The sequence below is a fragment of the Colletotrichum paranaense genome (genome assembly GCF_030867605.1).
Source record: "Colletotrichum paranaense strain IMI 384185 chromosome Unknown Scaffold_6.1, whole genome shotgun sequence".
NCBI classification, from domain to species: domain Eukaryota; kingdom Fungi; phylum Ascomycota; class Sordariomycetes; order Glomerellales; family Glomerellaceae; genus Colletotrichum; species Colletotrichum paranaense.
In genome coordinates, this window is record NW_026848964.1 from 2,372,010 (window position 1) to 2,387,636 (window position 15,627).

Genomic DNA, 15,627 nt, shown 5'->3' on the forward strand with positions numbered 1-15,627 from the left:
TGACGACTTGAGACTTCCGGGAGGCCCTGTCGATGGCTCGGGTGCTCTACAGCGAAACGGAGCAGAAATGTCTCCGAGTTACACCGCGTACTACACCTTGGCGCCCCATTGAACGCAAAAAAACCTAGGCGCAATTGTGAAGTCCGACTTCCCCATCGTCCACAACTTTAACCACGAGTTGATGCATACCAAAGTCCTGCCCCGTTCAATCTTGTATAAAGCATTTCTCGTCGCCACGCTCTGCTCCTTGATACTAGAGGGTTTAGTTTGCCTATCCACCTCAACTCATACATCTTCCCAACGTTTCGAAACGAATCAGAAACCCGGCAGAGCTACATCCTAGCATAACTGCAAGGGGGGTCAGAAACCCTTAATACAACCTACCGCTGTTTGCAAGCTACCTTACCAAGCTCCCGAAGCTATAGAAGCTTCGTAACGCAACATCCCCCCATCTTGCCTCGCACACCAACATACCGCAAGTCTCAACAGCCACGCGATAATGCCTACCCTCGTCGTTCTTGGTGCTGGCCTTGCCGGCCTGCCCATTGCACACCATGCCTTGAAGCATACAGTGCCGCTGGTCAAGGACCTGAAGGTCATATTGGTGACGCCTAACTCTGAGCAGTAAGTTCCCATACTTGGTGGCGTAGCACGCACATACACACGCACTATGCAAGACGTCATCCACTTACACCCAAGCTTCACAGCTACTGGAACCTCGCTTCCGTCCGCGGCGTTGTGCCTGGCCAATTTGGCGACGACGTGCTCTTCCATCCCATTGAGCCGTCATTTGCAAAGTACCCCAAGGAAAGCTACGAGGTCATTATCGGTAAGGCCGAGCAGCTCAACGACGACAAGAACACCGTCGACGTAGTGGTCAACGACGGCAGCCGCAGGTCCATCGCCTACGACGCCGTCGTCATCGCGACCGGCACCCGCGCGAAGGAGAGCATGCCGTGGAAGGAGGTCGGCACGACGGAGGAGACCAAGAAGGCGCTCGGCGACATCCGCCGGCAGCTCTCCGACGCAAAGAGCATCGTCGTCGCCGGCGGCGGCGTTACGGGCACCGAGACGGTGGGCGAGATCGGCTTCGAGTACTCGCAGAAGCGCAGCAAGGAAGTCTACTTTATCTACAACGACGAGCTGCCCCTCGGCCCTCCCTTCACCGACAGCGTGCGCAAGGCGGCGCTCAATGAGCTGCAGAAGCTCAATATCAAGACGATCCACAACACCAAGGTCACGAGCGTGAAGACCGAGGCCAACGGCCAAAAGACGCTCGAGCTCACGGACAAGAGCGGCAAGAAGACAACGCTCCAAACGGACGCGTACCTGCCGACCGTCGGCGCCATCCCCAACACCGCTTTCTTGCCGTCCAACATGCTCGACCCGCCCGGGTACGTCAAGCAGGACAAGAGCCTACGCGCGGTCGGCCACGACAACATCTTTGTGGTGGGCGACGTCGGCAACCTCGAGGGCGGGTACGGGCGGCTGGCGGACCTGCAGGTGCAGCACGTGGTGAAGAGTATCCAGGCTCACTTCACGGGCGCGCCCAGGCCGGCGCCGTACGTCGTCGACCCCAAGGTCGTGGCCGGCATCACGCTTGGACGGAGCAGGGCTACCGGCCAGATGGGAACGTGGAGGTTGCCCAGCATCATCATCTGGGCGTTCAAGGGCCGGTATATCGGCACTGACTACGCCAAGGATTACGCAGCGGGATCAAGAACCATGACGGTCACCAAGAACTGGTAGAGAGAGAGAGAGAGAGGCATGAGAACCGGCTAATGGTAGATGCATATTTTGGTGTTCAGGCGCTTGTGATCATGGAAGGGGGGAAAGCACTTCGTAATGTAGGGCTGGCAGGCTACTTGAGCGAGTCGAGCTTGCGGAGTCTAACAATCTTGGCTTTTGATGTTTTCGGTGTCATTCCGCGTGGCAATGGAGTTTCCTGGTTTCTCTGGTATGATGGTATTCCTCGATTGGTTAGACTAGACGGGATTGAATGATAATCTTATTCCTGAGCATGCGTGATCAACGTGGTGATGGTAACACCGGAACGGTGAAGGTTAGGTTGAAGGGCGCGGTCCACACAACACAAGTGGACACTGTGGATTTGGCAGAAATCTCCGCAGTGTCGTACAGTGCTGACGAACAGTGAGAGAGATGAGTCTTGCACGGTAAGACTGATGGGTCGGGTCCCCAGAACGGCCTAGCGCCGAATTCCAGCAGCTTCAAAAGGGCGGCTCGCTGCGAAAATTCTTTCTCTCTTTCTTCTTCTTTTTCTTTTCCTTAGATCAAAAAGTAACCCAGAGCTGCCACGACCTACACCCAGTCTTTTCTCACGGTGTCGCGTTGCCTTTTCCTCTCTTCGGAGTTGGATCGCTCTGCAGATTAAAATTCCCTGGATTATAGGAAGTCTCTCCCCAGGCCCATTTCACGGGCGGTGGGTGAGGGATGCTGTTGATGGGGGACATGCCATATTCTCAAAACTGGCATGGGTTGTAAATTCTTGTCCGCGCTTGGTGCTCACCACGATCGTCGAAAGAAAACCCGACGCTATCTTTGAAATAGTGAGACCTGTGGTGCCAGGAACCCGGATAGCCGCTCACTGCCTCCTAGCCGTGGACTTGATTTCCGTTTGCGAATGGAAGAGATATGACGGTTTGGAGGAAAGTGCCGACTCTCTGACCTTCGCTCCTACGTTGGGTAGCCAGGAACGGCGCCGGCAAGTGATGCAAGAATGCCCTGAGCCTCATCCCCTGTCTACCTAAGTTGACGCCATGCTGATGGGCTAGACTGGATTGATGCCATGATTGCCATTCCCTACGTGCCGTAACTGGATTCAAACTTTGTCTGAAAGTGGTGGAAGGCAGAGAGCATGCCAACGACACCTCTCGTCATTTTGGAGGAAAGGAAGGTGCAGTCAGCATGGCCTGCACTCCGTACCTTACCTAAGATACTCCTCAGCGAACCATGAAGAGAAGAAAGGTGGATCCTCTAGTGTAGGAGTTCCTGCCGTAAGGGAGCCTCCGTCCCTCCAGGTTCCTTCCATTCCCAGTGCTGTTGCCGTGAGGGTCGATCGAAATCCCGAAAGGACGAGACACAGCCGTGAGAGCCTCAGGTACAAGGGAGAAAGACCCAGGCACGAGAAAACAGCGGTTTGGGTTCTAGACTGTTAGTCCCGAATTTTCACGTGTCTTGGTTTCTGAAGACAAGTCGACAGACGGTTGAAAGCGTTCCCATAGGCCCTCTTTCTCGCGCTCTCTCTCCCCCTCATCCACTCTTTTCCTTCCGTTGAGGTGTAACCATGCCACATGTCTTAGGCCCTGGCTGCATTCTTGGCCATGCTCTCCGAGCAATGCTGCTGCGCGTCAACGCCCCGGCACCCGTCTGAGTCTCTGATCCCGGCAAACACAATATGTGCCCTTGCCTCTTTTCGTCTGTCGTCGTTGCCAAGCGGGTGATAGTATCCCCACCTCTAGCAATCAAGCAACACCAAGGAATTGGAAGATGGTTATCCTCAATCCGACTTCTCGGATCAGCCGCACCACCTCTAGCATCCACTCCGGCCCTCAAAGGTGGATATTACCGCATGCTTTGCCTCTCGCGCAGGATGGAAAGGACATGTCTGATGTCAACGGCTCCTACCAAGGGGACCATCGTCGTCCGGACCCGGGCACTGAGGAATGTACCGCAATGTCCCGGCATTCCCACCAAGATGCTTGCTTTCATACTCCGTACAGCCAGTCGAGGAGGGACAACGTACCCAGGGGCCCGTCAGGCCAGTGAGTGTTCCAGCTAATCCCCTTCTTGGTTCTTGGCTCGTTCTTTTGCCGCGCTCCTGACAGTTGCTGATCTCTCCCTATAAGACGAAGAGGCCGGCCGTGATGAAGGAAACTCTTGGATTAGCCCTTTCGTTCCCCAGTTCTCTCTCTCCTCCCCCCCGTCCCCCGGTCTTCCCCCCCCAGAAGAACTCCCGCTTCACCCAGTCATTCGTTGGACTCTGTCCCCTCACATTCGTTCCATAATTCCAGGATAACCTGTCTGTCGCTCGTTCCGTACAGCTCAATCTAATCCCTCGCTCGCCCATACAACTAATTTCAAACCCTCAAACCACATACACCTAATCAACTCTTCCCCCAAGCTAGTACTAAACAACAGTCAAGATGAGGTGAGAACAGTATCCCCTTCTCGATACAGCACCATCGCCTCTCGTATAAAACAGACTTACTGATACAACCTTCAGTTCCGGAGCCCTCACCACCTCGGCCTTCTTCACCTGCGACCCGGCAGTCACGGTCACCGCCACCGCAACCACCAATGTCTACACCACCGTGTACACGACAACGGCTCTCGCCGCCAACCCTTCCACGTCGTGGATGGCCACTTACACAGTGACCGAAGTCTGCACTGGCCAGCCGTGGGAGTACGTGACCAAGGACATCCCCCCTTGCTTCGCCCCCACCACCGTCTACTGCGAGCCCTGCGCCCAAAAGACCATCCCCATCATCTGCCCCATCCCGACGCCCACCGCCGACGTCGTTATCAACGGCAACGGTGTCACCATGAACGCCAACCCCGTCATCACCGCCGCCCCCTACGGCGTGTACGGCTCCTACGGCTCCTACAGCAACGGGAACGGCCAGGGTACCGGCAACGGAGGCGGAGCCAACAACAACAACAACAACAACAACAACAACGGAGGCGGCCAGAACGGCGGTGGCTCCAACAACGGTGGCTCCACCCCTGGTGGCGGTGCTGGAGGTAACGGCGGTGGCGCCAACGGCGCTGCTCCGTCTGGCAGCCAGGGCGCCGGAAGCTACGGTGTCTACGGCAGCTACGGCTCTTACAACAACGCTGCCCCTGGTGGCGGCTCTCCTGCCCAGCCCGGTCAGTCCGGTGCCCCTGGCGCTGGTGGTGCTCCTGGCGCTTCCGGAGCTCCTGGTGCCGGCGGTGCCCCCGGTGCGTCTGGCGCTCCCGGTGCCGGTGGTGCACCCGGTGGAACTCCCGCTCAGTCTGGTGCTCCTGGTGCCCCTGGCGCATCTGGTGCTCCCGGGACCGGCGGCTCTTCCGGCGGCTCTTCCGGTGGTGCTGGAGGTGCTGGAGGTGCTCCCGGTGCGTCTGGCGCTGGCGGCTCTGGTGGCGGTGCCTCTGGCTCAACCGCCACGGGTGGTGCTTCCGGCTCCAAGCCGTCCACAGTCCAGGTCGCCTCGGCACCGTCTCTCAAGCAGAGCCTCGGCCTCCTTTGCGGTATCGCAATGGCTGCCGGCCTTACCATCTTTGCTTAAGACGACCACTACTCTCTAGTCTTCTGATTCTCATTCATGGCATCTCCCCATTCACAAACGCCGTGTGCTCGCGTCCCCAAAGATCAAAAGAGGAGGGAAAAAGGAAAAAGAAGGTGGTTTCACGGAGAAAGGGGTTCAAAATAGAAATACGGGTATTTTGATCCTTGTTCCTGTGTAAATCCCTTTTTGGCTATAATCCCCGGGAGTTTTCCTCGATTTCTCTCATACATGAAAGAAAGTTGTCATTTTGTTTTACTAATTGGCGGCATTTGTGGGCTACTGCTGCCCACAGCGGAGTTGACATAGGTGGACAAAGGACCCTAAGGTGTTGCGATATTATTTTGAATCAATAACGTTGCTTGTTGTGTTTTTTAGATTGAAGTACGAATACAGGTTTTTCCTTTTGGGTGTTTTGCTATGATCCCCTTTTCTCTCTCTCGCTTGATGTGGTGAAGTTGAATGCTAGGTAGTTGGATCCCCCACGCTTTGATCACCGCCAAGCCCGTTGACAGAATCACGCTATGGGATGACGTTGCGAGGGGTAAAAGTGTGGTACGACAAGAGAAGGCGAGTGCCAATTTCAAGCCAGTTTTCATTTCGTCGTGAAGGCTTCCGTAAAAAAAAAAACCAAAAAAAACCGAGAATGATTGAGATACCAAAGAAAAACGCCGCCCAATTTCAATCAAAAGGCTTGTGTGTATCCAGGCTTTCTTTAGTGGTGCTTTCCTCTTGCTTTGGGTCTCTGCCACAGGCGTTGTTTTTTGGTCGCGCTTTGTTTTCTCATTGAAGAATGCCGTCTTCTCCCTTGCTACGGTGCTGCTGGCGGATGAATTCCTCCACCTGGACGTCGTCGTACGGCCGTTCGGGTGGTCCCGGAATTCCTGGACGCGAAATCTTTTCCTCCTTTTCCTCCTGCGGGTTACCGAGGATCTTGGCGGCGGCTGGAATGTACTGTGTCACTTTTTTTTGTGGAAATTGGTCCATGATGAGCTACACGTATTCTCGACAAATTGGATGGAGGAAACACCAAGGGGGGGGACTGAAGTGGCTAGGACGGAGCTGGGCTGGGCTGGATGGTGAGGGTTATGCGGTGGAAATTGTAGAGGTTATTGGAACTGCTGTGATGTGATTTGACATGATTGCAAAGGCGGGACGGGTGTGATGCTTTACCAACCTTTTTCGACAATAGGGTTCTGCTTGGGCTCTTCTTCGGATTTACGGGCGTCGTGGGCCGCTTGATCCAGCTTCTGCTTGAAGCTCAACTCGCGGCCTTTGTGCGTGATCTGAGGCTCAGGCGCGAACTTGCTGTTGGGTTCGGCGGACATGATGGGTGGCTGTGCTGAGACTTAGTTGATTGGTGTCGGGTGATAGGTGGGAAGGGGATTCGGATGCGATGATGGTGTGGTCGTCAACGTGGTAGGGCTGAGACGGTGGATCGATGTGCGATATCAGATGGGCCGCGGAGGAGAGAGACGATAGTGACAGTAGGGCGATAGTATTGAATAAGGGTACTGAGTTTCTTGTGAAGTCAAATTGAGTTTCTCGAGTGTGGCGGAGCAACAGGCATTGATAGACTAGAATGTGAGATGGAAGGAGAAAATAGCCCGACAGGGCTGGGGGAGCTGGGGAAGGGGGTTACTTCAAGTAATACGGTAAGGTCGGCCAGGATCCAAACGTGGCATACGGTTTTGCGCGGGCTGAGGTGTAGGTATGGGGCCGCTGGGGTAGACTGGGCTGGACCTGAACGCAGCAAAGCAAGGACTTGGCCGAGGGAGGGGACAGACGGTGACCGCGCGTCCCAGCTCCAGGCTATGATCGCATAAGTCTGGGCGGGGGACAGGACCTTTTCCTCCAGGTTTTCGTTGGAGAATTGGTGCGATTCAAGTCGATTTTTCGGGGAGGACGGCTGATCTGGTGCCTGCCGTGCTTGCCATGGTTTGCTTGGGTGCTGTCGATGTGATGCAGGAAAGATGGTGTGAGCCACCCGCAAACTGGGGCCAATGACGTCAAACCGCCTAGCTCGGCACTGTAGTTCCCTTGGCTGCCCGCTAAGATAACCTTAAAATCCCCAGTCGAAAACACTGCTTATCGGCTCTTATCGGACACAGGCTTCTTATCGGACTATCCGGGCGCTCTGCGACCCCTCCATCCCACCACCACGCGACAACCCGCTCCCGAGCGGCGGCGCCATTTTCCTCAACCCAAAAAAAAACCTGAGCGGTGATCTGATGTAGGCAATACAGACATCAAATACCAAAAGCTTATCGGCTGTAATTCTCCCAGCTGTTCTGTGCACAGTTCTTCGATTTTTGTAGAATTTACCGACACCCGCGTGCGCGCACTTTGAGAGTTTTTCTTCTTTTGCCAATCATGGCCCCCATTCCAATTACAATCATCACCGGTTTCCTCGGCTCCGGCAAGACGACGCTCATCCTCAATCTCCTCCCCCAGCTCAAGGCCGCGAATCCGTCCTACAAGCTCGCCCTCCTCAAGAACGAATTCGGCGACCTGGCCGTCGACTCCCAGCTGGCCTCCTCCAGCGCCATCTCGGGCGTCCAGGAACTCCTCAACGGCTGCATCTGCTGCAACCTCGTCGGCCAGCTCAGCGTCGCCCTCGCCGAGCTGCACGCCACCATCCGCCCGGACCGCATCGTCATCGAGACGAGCGGCTCGGCTTTTCCCGCGACGCTGGCTCTCGAGGTCAACCGCCTCGCGCGCGAGACGGGCAACTACACCCTCGACGGCGTCATCAGCGTCATTGACACGGAGAACTGGAAGGGCTACGAGGATACGAGCTACACGGCGCGCATCCAGGCAAAGTACACCGACTTGATCGTCTTCAACAAGTGGGAGCTGTGCTCCGAGGACCGCTTCGACGAGGTCCTCGACCGGGTGGGTGACCTCGAGGTGGATATCCCCTGGGTTAAGAGCAAGAAGGGCTGGGTCGGCGCTGACCTTGTGTTTGGCGTGGATGGCGGTCTCGCGCAGGGCCTCAAGGAAGAGCACACGCACGATCACGATCACAAGGGAGAGGACCACGCGCACGACCATCAGACAGAGGTTGAGGTACTCTCAATCGAACTCAAAGGCCCCAAGAACGCCGCTGTCAACGTAGACAGCCTGCAGAAGCTCTTGCGCGCCGCGCCAAAGGACGAAGTATATCGCATAAAGGCCGTCCTGACCGCGTCGTCGACGGTGAGGGACTCGGACGAGGACTCTCAAATTCCCACGCCGCCGCACCCAAAATCTCGGTACATTCTCAATTGGGCCTTTGGTCGGTGGACTTTCACGCCCATTGCAGAAGGCGGCGCCGAGCATGCTTCCAGTGAAGGGACCTTGCTGCGAATGACGATGGTTTTGGGGCGGTACGAGAGTGGCAAGTGGAAGAAGAAGCTCGAGACTGGATCATTTCTAGAAGTTGAGGGCGGCGAGGGCGAGTTGATCGTTACAAAGATCGCATGAAAAAAATGAGTAGACGAAAAGATGATAGAGATACATACTTACACGACATAAAAGGCGCATATGGGGAGTTTCAAAGTGGTACTTTGAGGCATTGCAATACGCAACGAGCAGAAAGCAGGAGTTAGTTGAGAGCGTAGAATTTAGATCAACCACCGCACTTGATTGTGCTATGGAAGTCGCAAAGTCTCAAAGTTTTAAGTAGGCCTCTGAGTTGCCAGCCCGTTCCTTGAAGTATCAGTGCGGATGTCTCAATGCGAATGTTGACGTATACCCAAGACGGCCTCAACACCGAGCATTGCAGACAAGTTCAGTGAATCAATGTCGTTGTTTTGACGAGTGATGTTGATTTCTTTTTTGTTTCGGCTTCTATGTTGTACAAAACACCGGGTATCTCACATATTTTTACACCTCTAGACTACAAAGTTGATTGTCTTGCCGCCACGAGCCAAGATGACTCTTCTCGGGGAAGTGACATCGAATTGACCTCCAGTAAACTTGGCCTTGCCCTCATCAGACTTGAGAACCTCCGCGACCATCCAGTCGCGTAATGCCTCACCCTCCAGACCAGATGGAGGGTTGGGAACTTCTAAAACACCGCGCAGCTTTCCGTTGATCTGGATAGCCACTGGCTGCTTACGCGGCTTCAACAGGGACAATGTGTTGTCTTGCGCAGGGAAAGTGGTTTCCTCAAAGATGGAACCGGATTCGGGATGCAAGAGACTCCAGCACTCCTCGGAAAATGCTGGTGCAACTGGAGCCATCATCCGAAGGAGAACGGACATTGCTTCCCTCTGGACAAGTGGGCTCGCTCCAGTGTTCTCCTGAAGGGTATTGGTCAGACTCATAAGGTCCGAAATAATGGTGTTCATCGGATAAACAGTCTCGTAGGACTGGGTAATGGAACTAATTGTTCCTTGAACCGCTCTCCAAATGGCAGCGTCAGCATCCCAGACAGCCAGTTCCTTGTCGCCGAGAGAAGACAAGCTGTTTGAGCGCTCTTCGAGGTAAGCCACGATGGGCTTTTCTTCGGCTGATAACTCCTGAAGTTTGGCTGCATGGTCATGAAGCCTATGCAGCCAACGCGTGACTCCGGCGATTTTGTCCTCGTCCCAGTTTAGGATGTCGCCCACAGGCGCTTGGAAGAGAACGTGAGCTCGGGTCGCATCGGCGCCGTACTTGGATATGAACTCGGTCGGGTCCACTCCGTTGTACTTGGACTTGGACATTTTCTCAAACGACACATTTGCCGTCGCCCCCGTTGCTACAACTTTAGGGTTGGCAGGGTCCTCCAAGTCAACCTCATCTGGCTTCAGGAACTTCCCTGACGTGGGGTCGGTGTACGTCTTGCCGTGCACCATGCCCTGCGTGATAAGTCTCTTGAATGGTTCGTGGACTGTGTCAGCTTCACCAGAAGCAGGGAACAGTTCTGTCGTGGCCAAGAACTTGTAGATAAACCTGGCATATAGGAGATGCAAGATGGCATGCTCAATGCCGCCTATGTAAAGGTCCACCGGCAGTGATTCTGCTGCCTCAAGGGAGAGAGGCTGTGATGTGTTGTGAGGATCCGCGAAACGCGCGTAATACCAACTCGAGTCGACGAAGGTATCCATGGTATCTGTATCACGCTTTGCATGACCGCCACACTTAGGGCAGCTAGTGTTTACCCAATCTTCGGCTCTCTCCAACGGGTTGCCAACCTTTCCATCCGTCCAGTGCTGGCTGACGTCAGGCAATGTGACCGGCAGCTGATCATCTGGAACAGGTACTGGGCCACAGGAGCCGCAGTGGATGACAGGGATAGGCGTTCCCCAGTATCGTTGACGGCTGATCAACCAGTCTCTTAATCTCCATTTCTCGACAGGCTTGGCCAAGTCTGCTGCCTCCAGTATGCCTATGAGCATCCGGCCAGCCTCGGTGGAGGATTTACCCTTGAAAGGACCGCTGTTTGCTGTCATGACACCATGCTCCACAAACGGTTCGTTCGCAATCGCGGAAGTTGACTCGTCTTTCGAAGCCGCCAGCACAAACCTCACGGGCTCATCATAGTGGTGCTCCTTCCAGAAAGCATTATCCCGCAGATCGTGACCAGGAACACCCATCACAGCGCCTTCGCCGTAGTCGCCGAGAACATACGGCGCAACATACACCGGGATGGATTTCTTGGTGTCATCGGGAGTCTGCTCGTGATATGCCAGCGGGTTGACAGCCCTTACGTGGGGCAGCATATAACCGACCTTGGAGTCTTTAGGCAATGCGGGTAGAGTATCTAAGTAAGCTTGAAGCTCAGGGTCTGCCTTTGCTAATGATGTCACGATCGGGTGGGTAGAGGCAAGGGCGAGATACTGAACTCCAAACAAGGTATCCGGTCGCGTCGTGAAGACTTCGATAGCTGCGTGGACATCGTGGCCCATGGCCATGACTGGGAACTTGATGACGGCGCCAGTCGATTTTCCGAGCCAGTTTTTCTGCATGGCCAAGACCCTCTCGGGCCAAGCCTCATTCTTGGCGAGCGTGTCCAGATCCTTCAGCAATGCTTCCCTGAACTCGGAGATGCGGAAGAACCACTGCTTCAGCTGGCGCTTCTCAACCTTGGCACCGGATCTCCAAGAACATCCATTTGCGTCAACTTGCTCGTTGGCGAGGACTGTCATATCTACAGGATCATAGTTAACCTCTGCTTCGGTTTGGTAGGCGAGGCCACGTTCGAGCATCATTAAGAAGATCTTTTGGGTGTGTTTGTAGAAGTCCGGGTCGCAGGTAGTCAGTTCCTGAGAGACATCATGTCAGCCAAAGAAGAGATGGCGAGCTAGGAAACAAACCCTCTTCCAGTCCCAGCTGCCATTCATAACCTCCAATTGTTCCTTCATCTTGGCAATGTTAGTCTTGGTCCAAGTTGCAGGTGCGATTCCACGATCGATGGCAGCATTTTCAGCCGGAAGACCAAATGCGTCCCATCCCATTGGCAGCATCACGCGAGACCCTTTCATGGTGTGATAGCGAGCGAGAACGTCGGCAATTGTATATACGCGCAGGTGGCCAAGGTGCAAGGTACCGGAGGGGTATGGGAACATTGGAAGGACGAATTGGTTCGGCTTGCTTGAGTCATCGTTTGCCGCAGAAGCTTTCGAAGCGTCCCATTTCTGGCGCCATTTCTTGTCGAGAGCGTTAAGATCGAGCTTGATATCAGCATAGCTCCGTCGTTGCGTCGCTTTGGCTAAGTACGGGCTTGCGAAAGACGGAGGCTGTCGAATAGCTACTAGTGCTGGGGACGGTCGTGTATTCTTCGCCAAGGTCGCGATGGACCGACTGGACCAGAGGCGGCCAACATGTTTCGCGTGTATCAATTGCATTGGTACGATGTTGTCATGGTCGTTGGGCAGATAAAGGTAGGTCGGTAGTGGTCGTTGGTGGAGGAGGGAAAATGCAGCAAATTTAGAGTCATGCAACGGCGTCACGCTATCGCGGGTTGAAGCGAAGAAAGCAGTGGTCGCGTTTGCAGCTGCCGTGCAGCTCCATCAAAAACGGAGAGCTTTATGGACCCCTGCATCTCCGCCCCTACCCTGCGAGATTTTAGTGGCAGACTGGCAGGTGGCCCTGCAGGGGAACGTCATTTGTTCCGCACACCCCTGGGACATATCATCTGTGAAGGAAGGTGTTACGACCAACACCATGGCACGGGGCTCTGTCGTGATTGGGGAATCTGTGTTCGGATTTTGTGATGCATTGCAATTCTTACTATGGGCAAGGTAGAATTGGACAATATGTCAAGGGCACCTTTTCGAAACTATTAAGATGGTGCATTGAGGTTGTCAACAGAGATCGATTTTCTCCAAGGGCAACAGACGGCAGAAAGAAGGGGGCGGCGGAATAACTAAAAACCGTTTACGTGGCTGCTAACACTGTGTATACCGCGCCTAGCCGCACCTTGGTCGCCTCATCCGAAGTCGGTGATACAGTGCGGGCTGCTATCTCCAAAAAAGAAATTGCCCCGCCAAAATCATTTTCAATGTCCCGCGTCTTTGAATATCTTCGCGGGTGCACATCTAACTTGTTCGTTCTAGGGGAATGACGACAGCGCAAGCAAGCCAATCACGTCACATTTCGTCGGCTGAGACAAGGAGCTCTGTTCGATTGAGTCTTCTGTAACCCCTTTGCTCGTTCCCTCATTCCTCATCCCCAAGCTCCCCACGTTACCTGGCGGTATCAAATTTCAAGACTCGTCCCCCGCCCTGCCCCTCCGTGGCGGTCTGATATCGACAAAGGAATCTCAAACGGTCTTAATCGCCGAGTAGTATTTCTACTCAACGCGCAATCAAGGAGGAAAACACGTTGAATCCCTAAAATACCATCTCAAGCATTCTTTTTAAGATAACGAGCTTCAACTTGTCGCCCTCAAGATGGAGAAGATCACGGATAAGATCGCCGCTCTGCCGGCAGACGCCAACTACTTCTCCTTGGAGTTCTTCCCGCCGAAGACGGCCATGGGTCTCTCTAACCTGCGCGACCGTCTAGATAGAATGGAAAGAGCGTTGAGGCCTCTCTTCGTCAACGTCACCTGGGGAGCCGGCGGATCTACCTCGACGAAGTCTCTGGAACTGGCCGAGATATGTCAGAGAGAGCTGGGCCTCACCACCTGTCTTCATCTGACATGCACAAACATGAGCCGCAAGCTCATCGACAAGGCCCTGGAGGACGCAAAGGCCCTAGGTATCCGCAATATCCTCGCCCTGCGAGGCGACCCGCCGCGGAAGAACGAGTACCGCGACACCGAGGACTCTGAGACCGATGATGCCGAGGATTTCGTCTGGGCCGTCGACCTGGTCAAGTACATTCGCAAGAACTACGGCGAATACTTCTGCATAGGAGTCGCAGCCTACCCAGAGGGACACGCAGATGAGAGTCATCCTCAGGGACAGAGCTTCGAGCACGACCTCCCGTACCTGGTTGACAAGGTCCAGGCCGGTGCGGATTTCATCATGACCCAGCTCTTCTTCGATATCAAGGCGTACGAAAACTTTGAAAAAATCTTGAAAGAACACCCCAGCGGCGCCTTCAAGGACATCATCCTCCTCCCCGGCTTGATGCCTATCCAGAGCTACCAAATGATCAAGCGGACGACCAAGCTCAGCCACGCCAAGATCCCCGACAACCTCATGGCCCGACTGGACGCGGCCAAGGGTGACGACGAGAAGGTCAAGCAGGTCGGTGTCGACATCCTCAGCGAGCTCGTCGAGCAGGTCAAGGAGGTGAAGAGCAGGACGCCCGGCCCCAAGGGCTTCCACTTCTACACCCTCAACCTCGAAAAGGCCGTGTCCTTCATCCTCGAACGGACGGGCCTCATCCCTGACCCTAAGATCGAGGACGAAGAAGCTATTATCGACGATGGCCCGGGCATTCCCGTCCCCGTTGCCGTCCCCGCAGTCCAGCTCAACGGCCTCTCCCCGATACCTCACCCGGCCACCCGCACTCTCTCTAACGGACGACGGCCATCTTCAATGGGCTCAGACCCGCACAACCGCATCATCGTCTCCGGTTCAGCTTCAAATCCCGCATACGAGACCACGACCGCCGGCCTCATGGTCTCGGAGCCCGTCAACACCCGCGCAAACACCCTCGCTATCTCCGAGGGCGTCGGCGCAGTAGGCCGCGAGGCGACGTGGGACGACTTTCCCAACGGCCGCTGGGGTGACGCCCGCTCCCCCGCCTACGGTGAGATCGACGGCTACGGCGTCAGCCTGCACATGTCCGTGACGCAGGCCATGCGCCTCTGGGGCACCCCCAAGACGGTCCAAGACATCAACAACCTCTTCATCCGCCACATCAAGGGCCAGCTCGCCGCCATCCCCTGGTCCGAGGAAGAGCTCCTCCCCGAATCCAACATCATCCAGCAGGAGCTCCTCGAGCTCAACACCCGCGGCTGGTGGACCGTCGCCTCGCAGCCCGCCGTCAACGGCATCCCCTCCCGCGACCCGACCTTCGGCTGGGGCCCTCAGCACGGCTTCGTCTTCCAAAAGGCCTTTGTCGAGCTCTTCATCCCTTCCTCGGACTGGGCCGGCCTCGTCGCCCGCCTCAACGAGGTGAAGGACAACACAATTTGCTTCTACGCCGCCAACGGCGCCGGCGACTTTGTCTCTTCGGACGCGAGCGGCGGCCTCGTCCTCGAGGGCACGGAGGCGAGCACAAACGCCGTCACGTGGGGCGTCTTCCCCGGCAAGGAGATCATCACCCCGACCATCATCGAGGAGGTCAGCTTCCGCGCCTGGGCCGAGGAGGCCTTCAAGATCTGGGGCGAGTGGGCCAAGGTCTACGGCAAGGGCAGCGAGAGCGAGGCGCTTCTAGAGCGGATAGGCTCCGAGTACTGGCTCGTCAACATTATACACCACGACTACGTCGAGAGAGATGCGCTGTGGAAGTTGTTGTCGGGTGAGAAGGAGAACTGAGGAGGTTTAACGTATTTAGGATGTTAACAAAAAAAAAACGGAGAAAATGAAAGAGGCAAAGGGAAAAAATAGTAAAGTGCACGAGGGCTTGGTCCTTCTATTTAGTTGCGATTACCCCTAGCCATGAGTGAAAGAGGAGATACCCGTCAATTTTTGCCTTCAATATCCGACTTGATGCATTGTGAAATCCCGTCGATCATGCTAGGTATCTAGAGATGACCGCAATAGACATCATGAGGTAATGGTCGGAACCCAATCTTTGGGATACCGGTACTGAGATAAAAATGTGCCATGGACTTATGGCAATCATCACTGAAAAGTGTGTAGTCACGGAAAAAACACGATGCCGAGATGTGCAAATCAAGTCGGCCTAGTGCCTTGGTATCTCATTGAGAATCTCTTCCACGCATATAGCTCGGTGAGCTCGGTGAGAAAAGGTC

At 55.0% G+C, this 15,627-nt stretch overlaps 7 protein-coding genes across 7 annotated transcripts; 5 read left to right on the forward strand and 2 right to left on the reverse strand.

Moving 5' to 3' along the window:
- Nucleotides 1–499: 499 nt before the first annotated feature.
- Nucleotides 500–1,749, forward strand: CPAR01_08453 (uncharacterized protein; the record flags this gene model as incomplete). Its single annotated transcript, XM_060492721.1, has 2 exons — nucleotides 500–624; nucleotides 708–1,749. The coding sequence occupies 2 exons, from the start codon at nucleotides 500–502 to the stop codon at nucleotides 1,747–1,749; spliced, it is 1,167 nt and encodes a 388-aa protein (XP_060349091.1).
- Nucleotides 1,750–3,415: 1,666 nt separating this feature from the next.
- On the forward strand, nucleotides 3,416–4,036 carry CPAR01_08454 (uncharacterized protein; the record flags this gene model as incomplete). Its single annotated transcript, XM_060492722.1, has 2 exons — nucleotides 3,416–3,782; nucleotides 3,867–4,036. 2 exons carry the CDS (start codon nucleotides 3,416–3,418, stop codon nucleotides 4,034–4,036), a joined length of 537 nt encoding a protein of 178 aa, XP_060349092.1.
- Nucleotides 4,037–4,163: 127 nt separating this feature from the next.
- CPAR01_08455 (uncharacterized protein) lies at nucleotides 4,164–5,285 on the forward strand (the record flags this gene model as incomplete). The annotated part of the gene is made up of 2 exons (XM_060492723.1): nucleotides 4,164–4,168; nucleotides 4,244–5,285. The coding sequence occupies 2 exons, from the start codon at nucleotides 4,164–4,166 to the stop codon at nucleotides 5,283–5,285; spliced, it is 1,047 nt and encodes a 348-aa protein (XP_060349093.1).
- Nucleotides 5,286–6,065: 780 nt separating this feature from the next.
- CPAR01_08456 (uncharacterized protein) lies at nucleotides 6,066–6,610 on the reverse strand (the record flags this gene model as incomplete). Its single annotated transcript, XM_060492724.1, has 2 exons — nucleotides 6,066–6,226; nucleotides 6,460–6,610. 2 exons carry the CDS (start codon nucleotides 6,608–6,610, stop codon nucleotides 6,066–6,068), a joined length of 312 nt encoding a protein of 103 aa, XP_060349094.1.
- A 1,045-nt stretch (nucleotides 6,611–7,655) lies between these two features.
- On the forward strand, nucleotides 7,656–8,747 carry CPAR01_08457 (CobW/HypB/UreG; the record flags this gene model as incomplete). Its single annotated transcript, XM_060492725.1, has 1 exon — nucleotides 7,656–8,747. One exon carries the CDS (start codon nucleotides 7,656–7,658, stop codon nucleotides 8,745–8,747), a length of 1,092 nt encoding a protein of 363 aa, XP_060349095.1.
- A 410-nt stretch (nucleotides 8,748–9,157) lies between these two features.
- CPAR01_08458 (leucyl-tRNA synthetase) lies at nucleotides 9,158–12,097 on the reverse strand (the record flags this gene model as incomplete). The annotated part of the gene is made up of 2 exons (XM_060492726.1): nucleotides 9,158–11,515; nucleotides 11,567–12,097. 2 exons carry the CDS (start codon nucleotides 12,095–12,097, stop codon nucleotides 9,158–9,160), a joined length of 2,889 nt encoding a protein of 962 aa, XP_060349096.1.
- A 1,047-nt stretch (nucleotides 12,098–13,144) lies between these two features.
- CPAR01_08459 (methylenetetrahydrofolate reductase) lies at nucleotides 13,145–15,187 on the forward strand (the record flags this gene model as incomplete). Its single annotated transcript, XM_060492727.1, has 1 exon — nucleotides 13,145–15,187. The coding sequence occupies one exon, from the start codon at nucleotides 13,145–13,147 to the stop codon at nucleotides 15,185–15,187; it is 2,043 nt and encodes a 680-aa protein (XP_060349097.1).
- Between the last annotated feature and the right edge of the window lie 440 nt (nucleotides 15,188–15,627).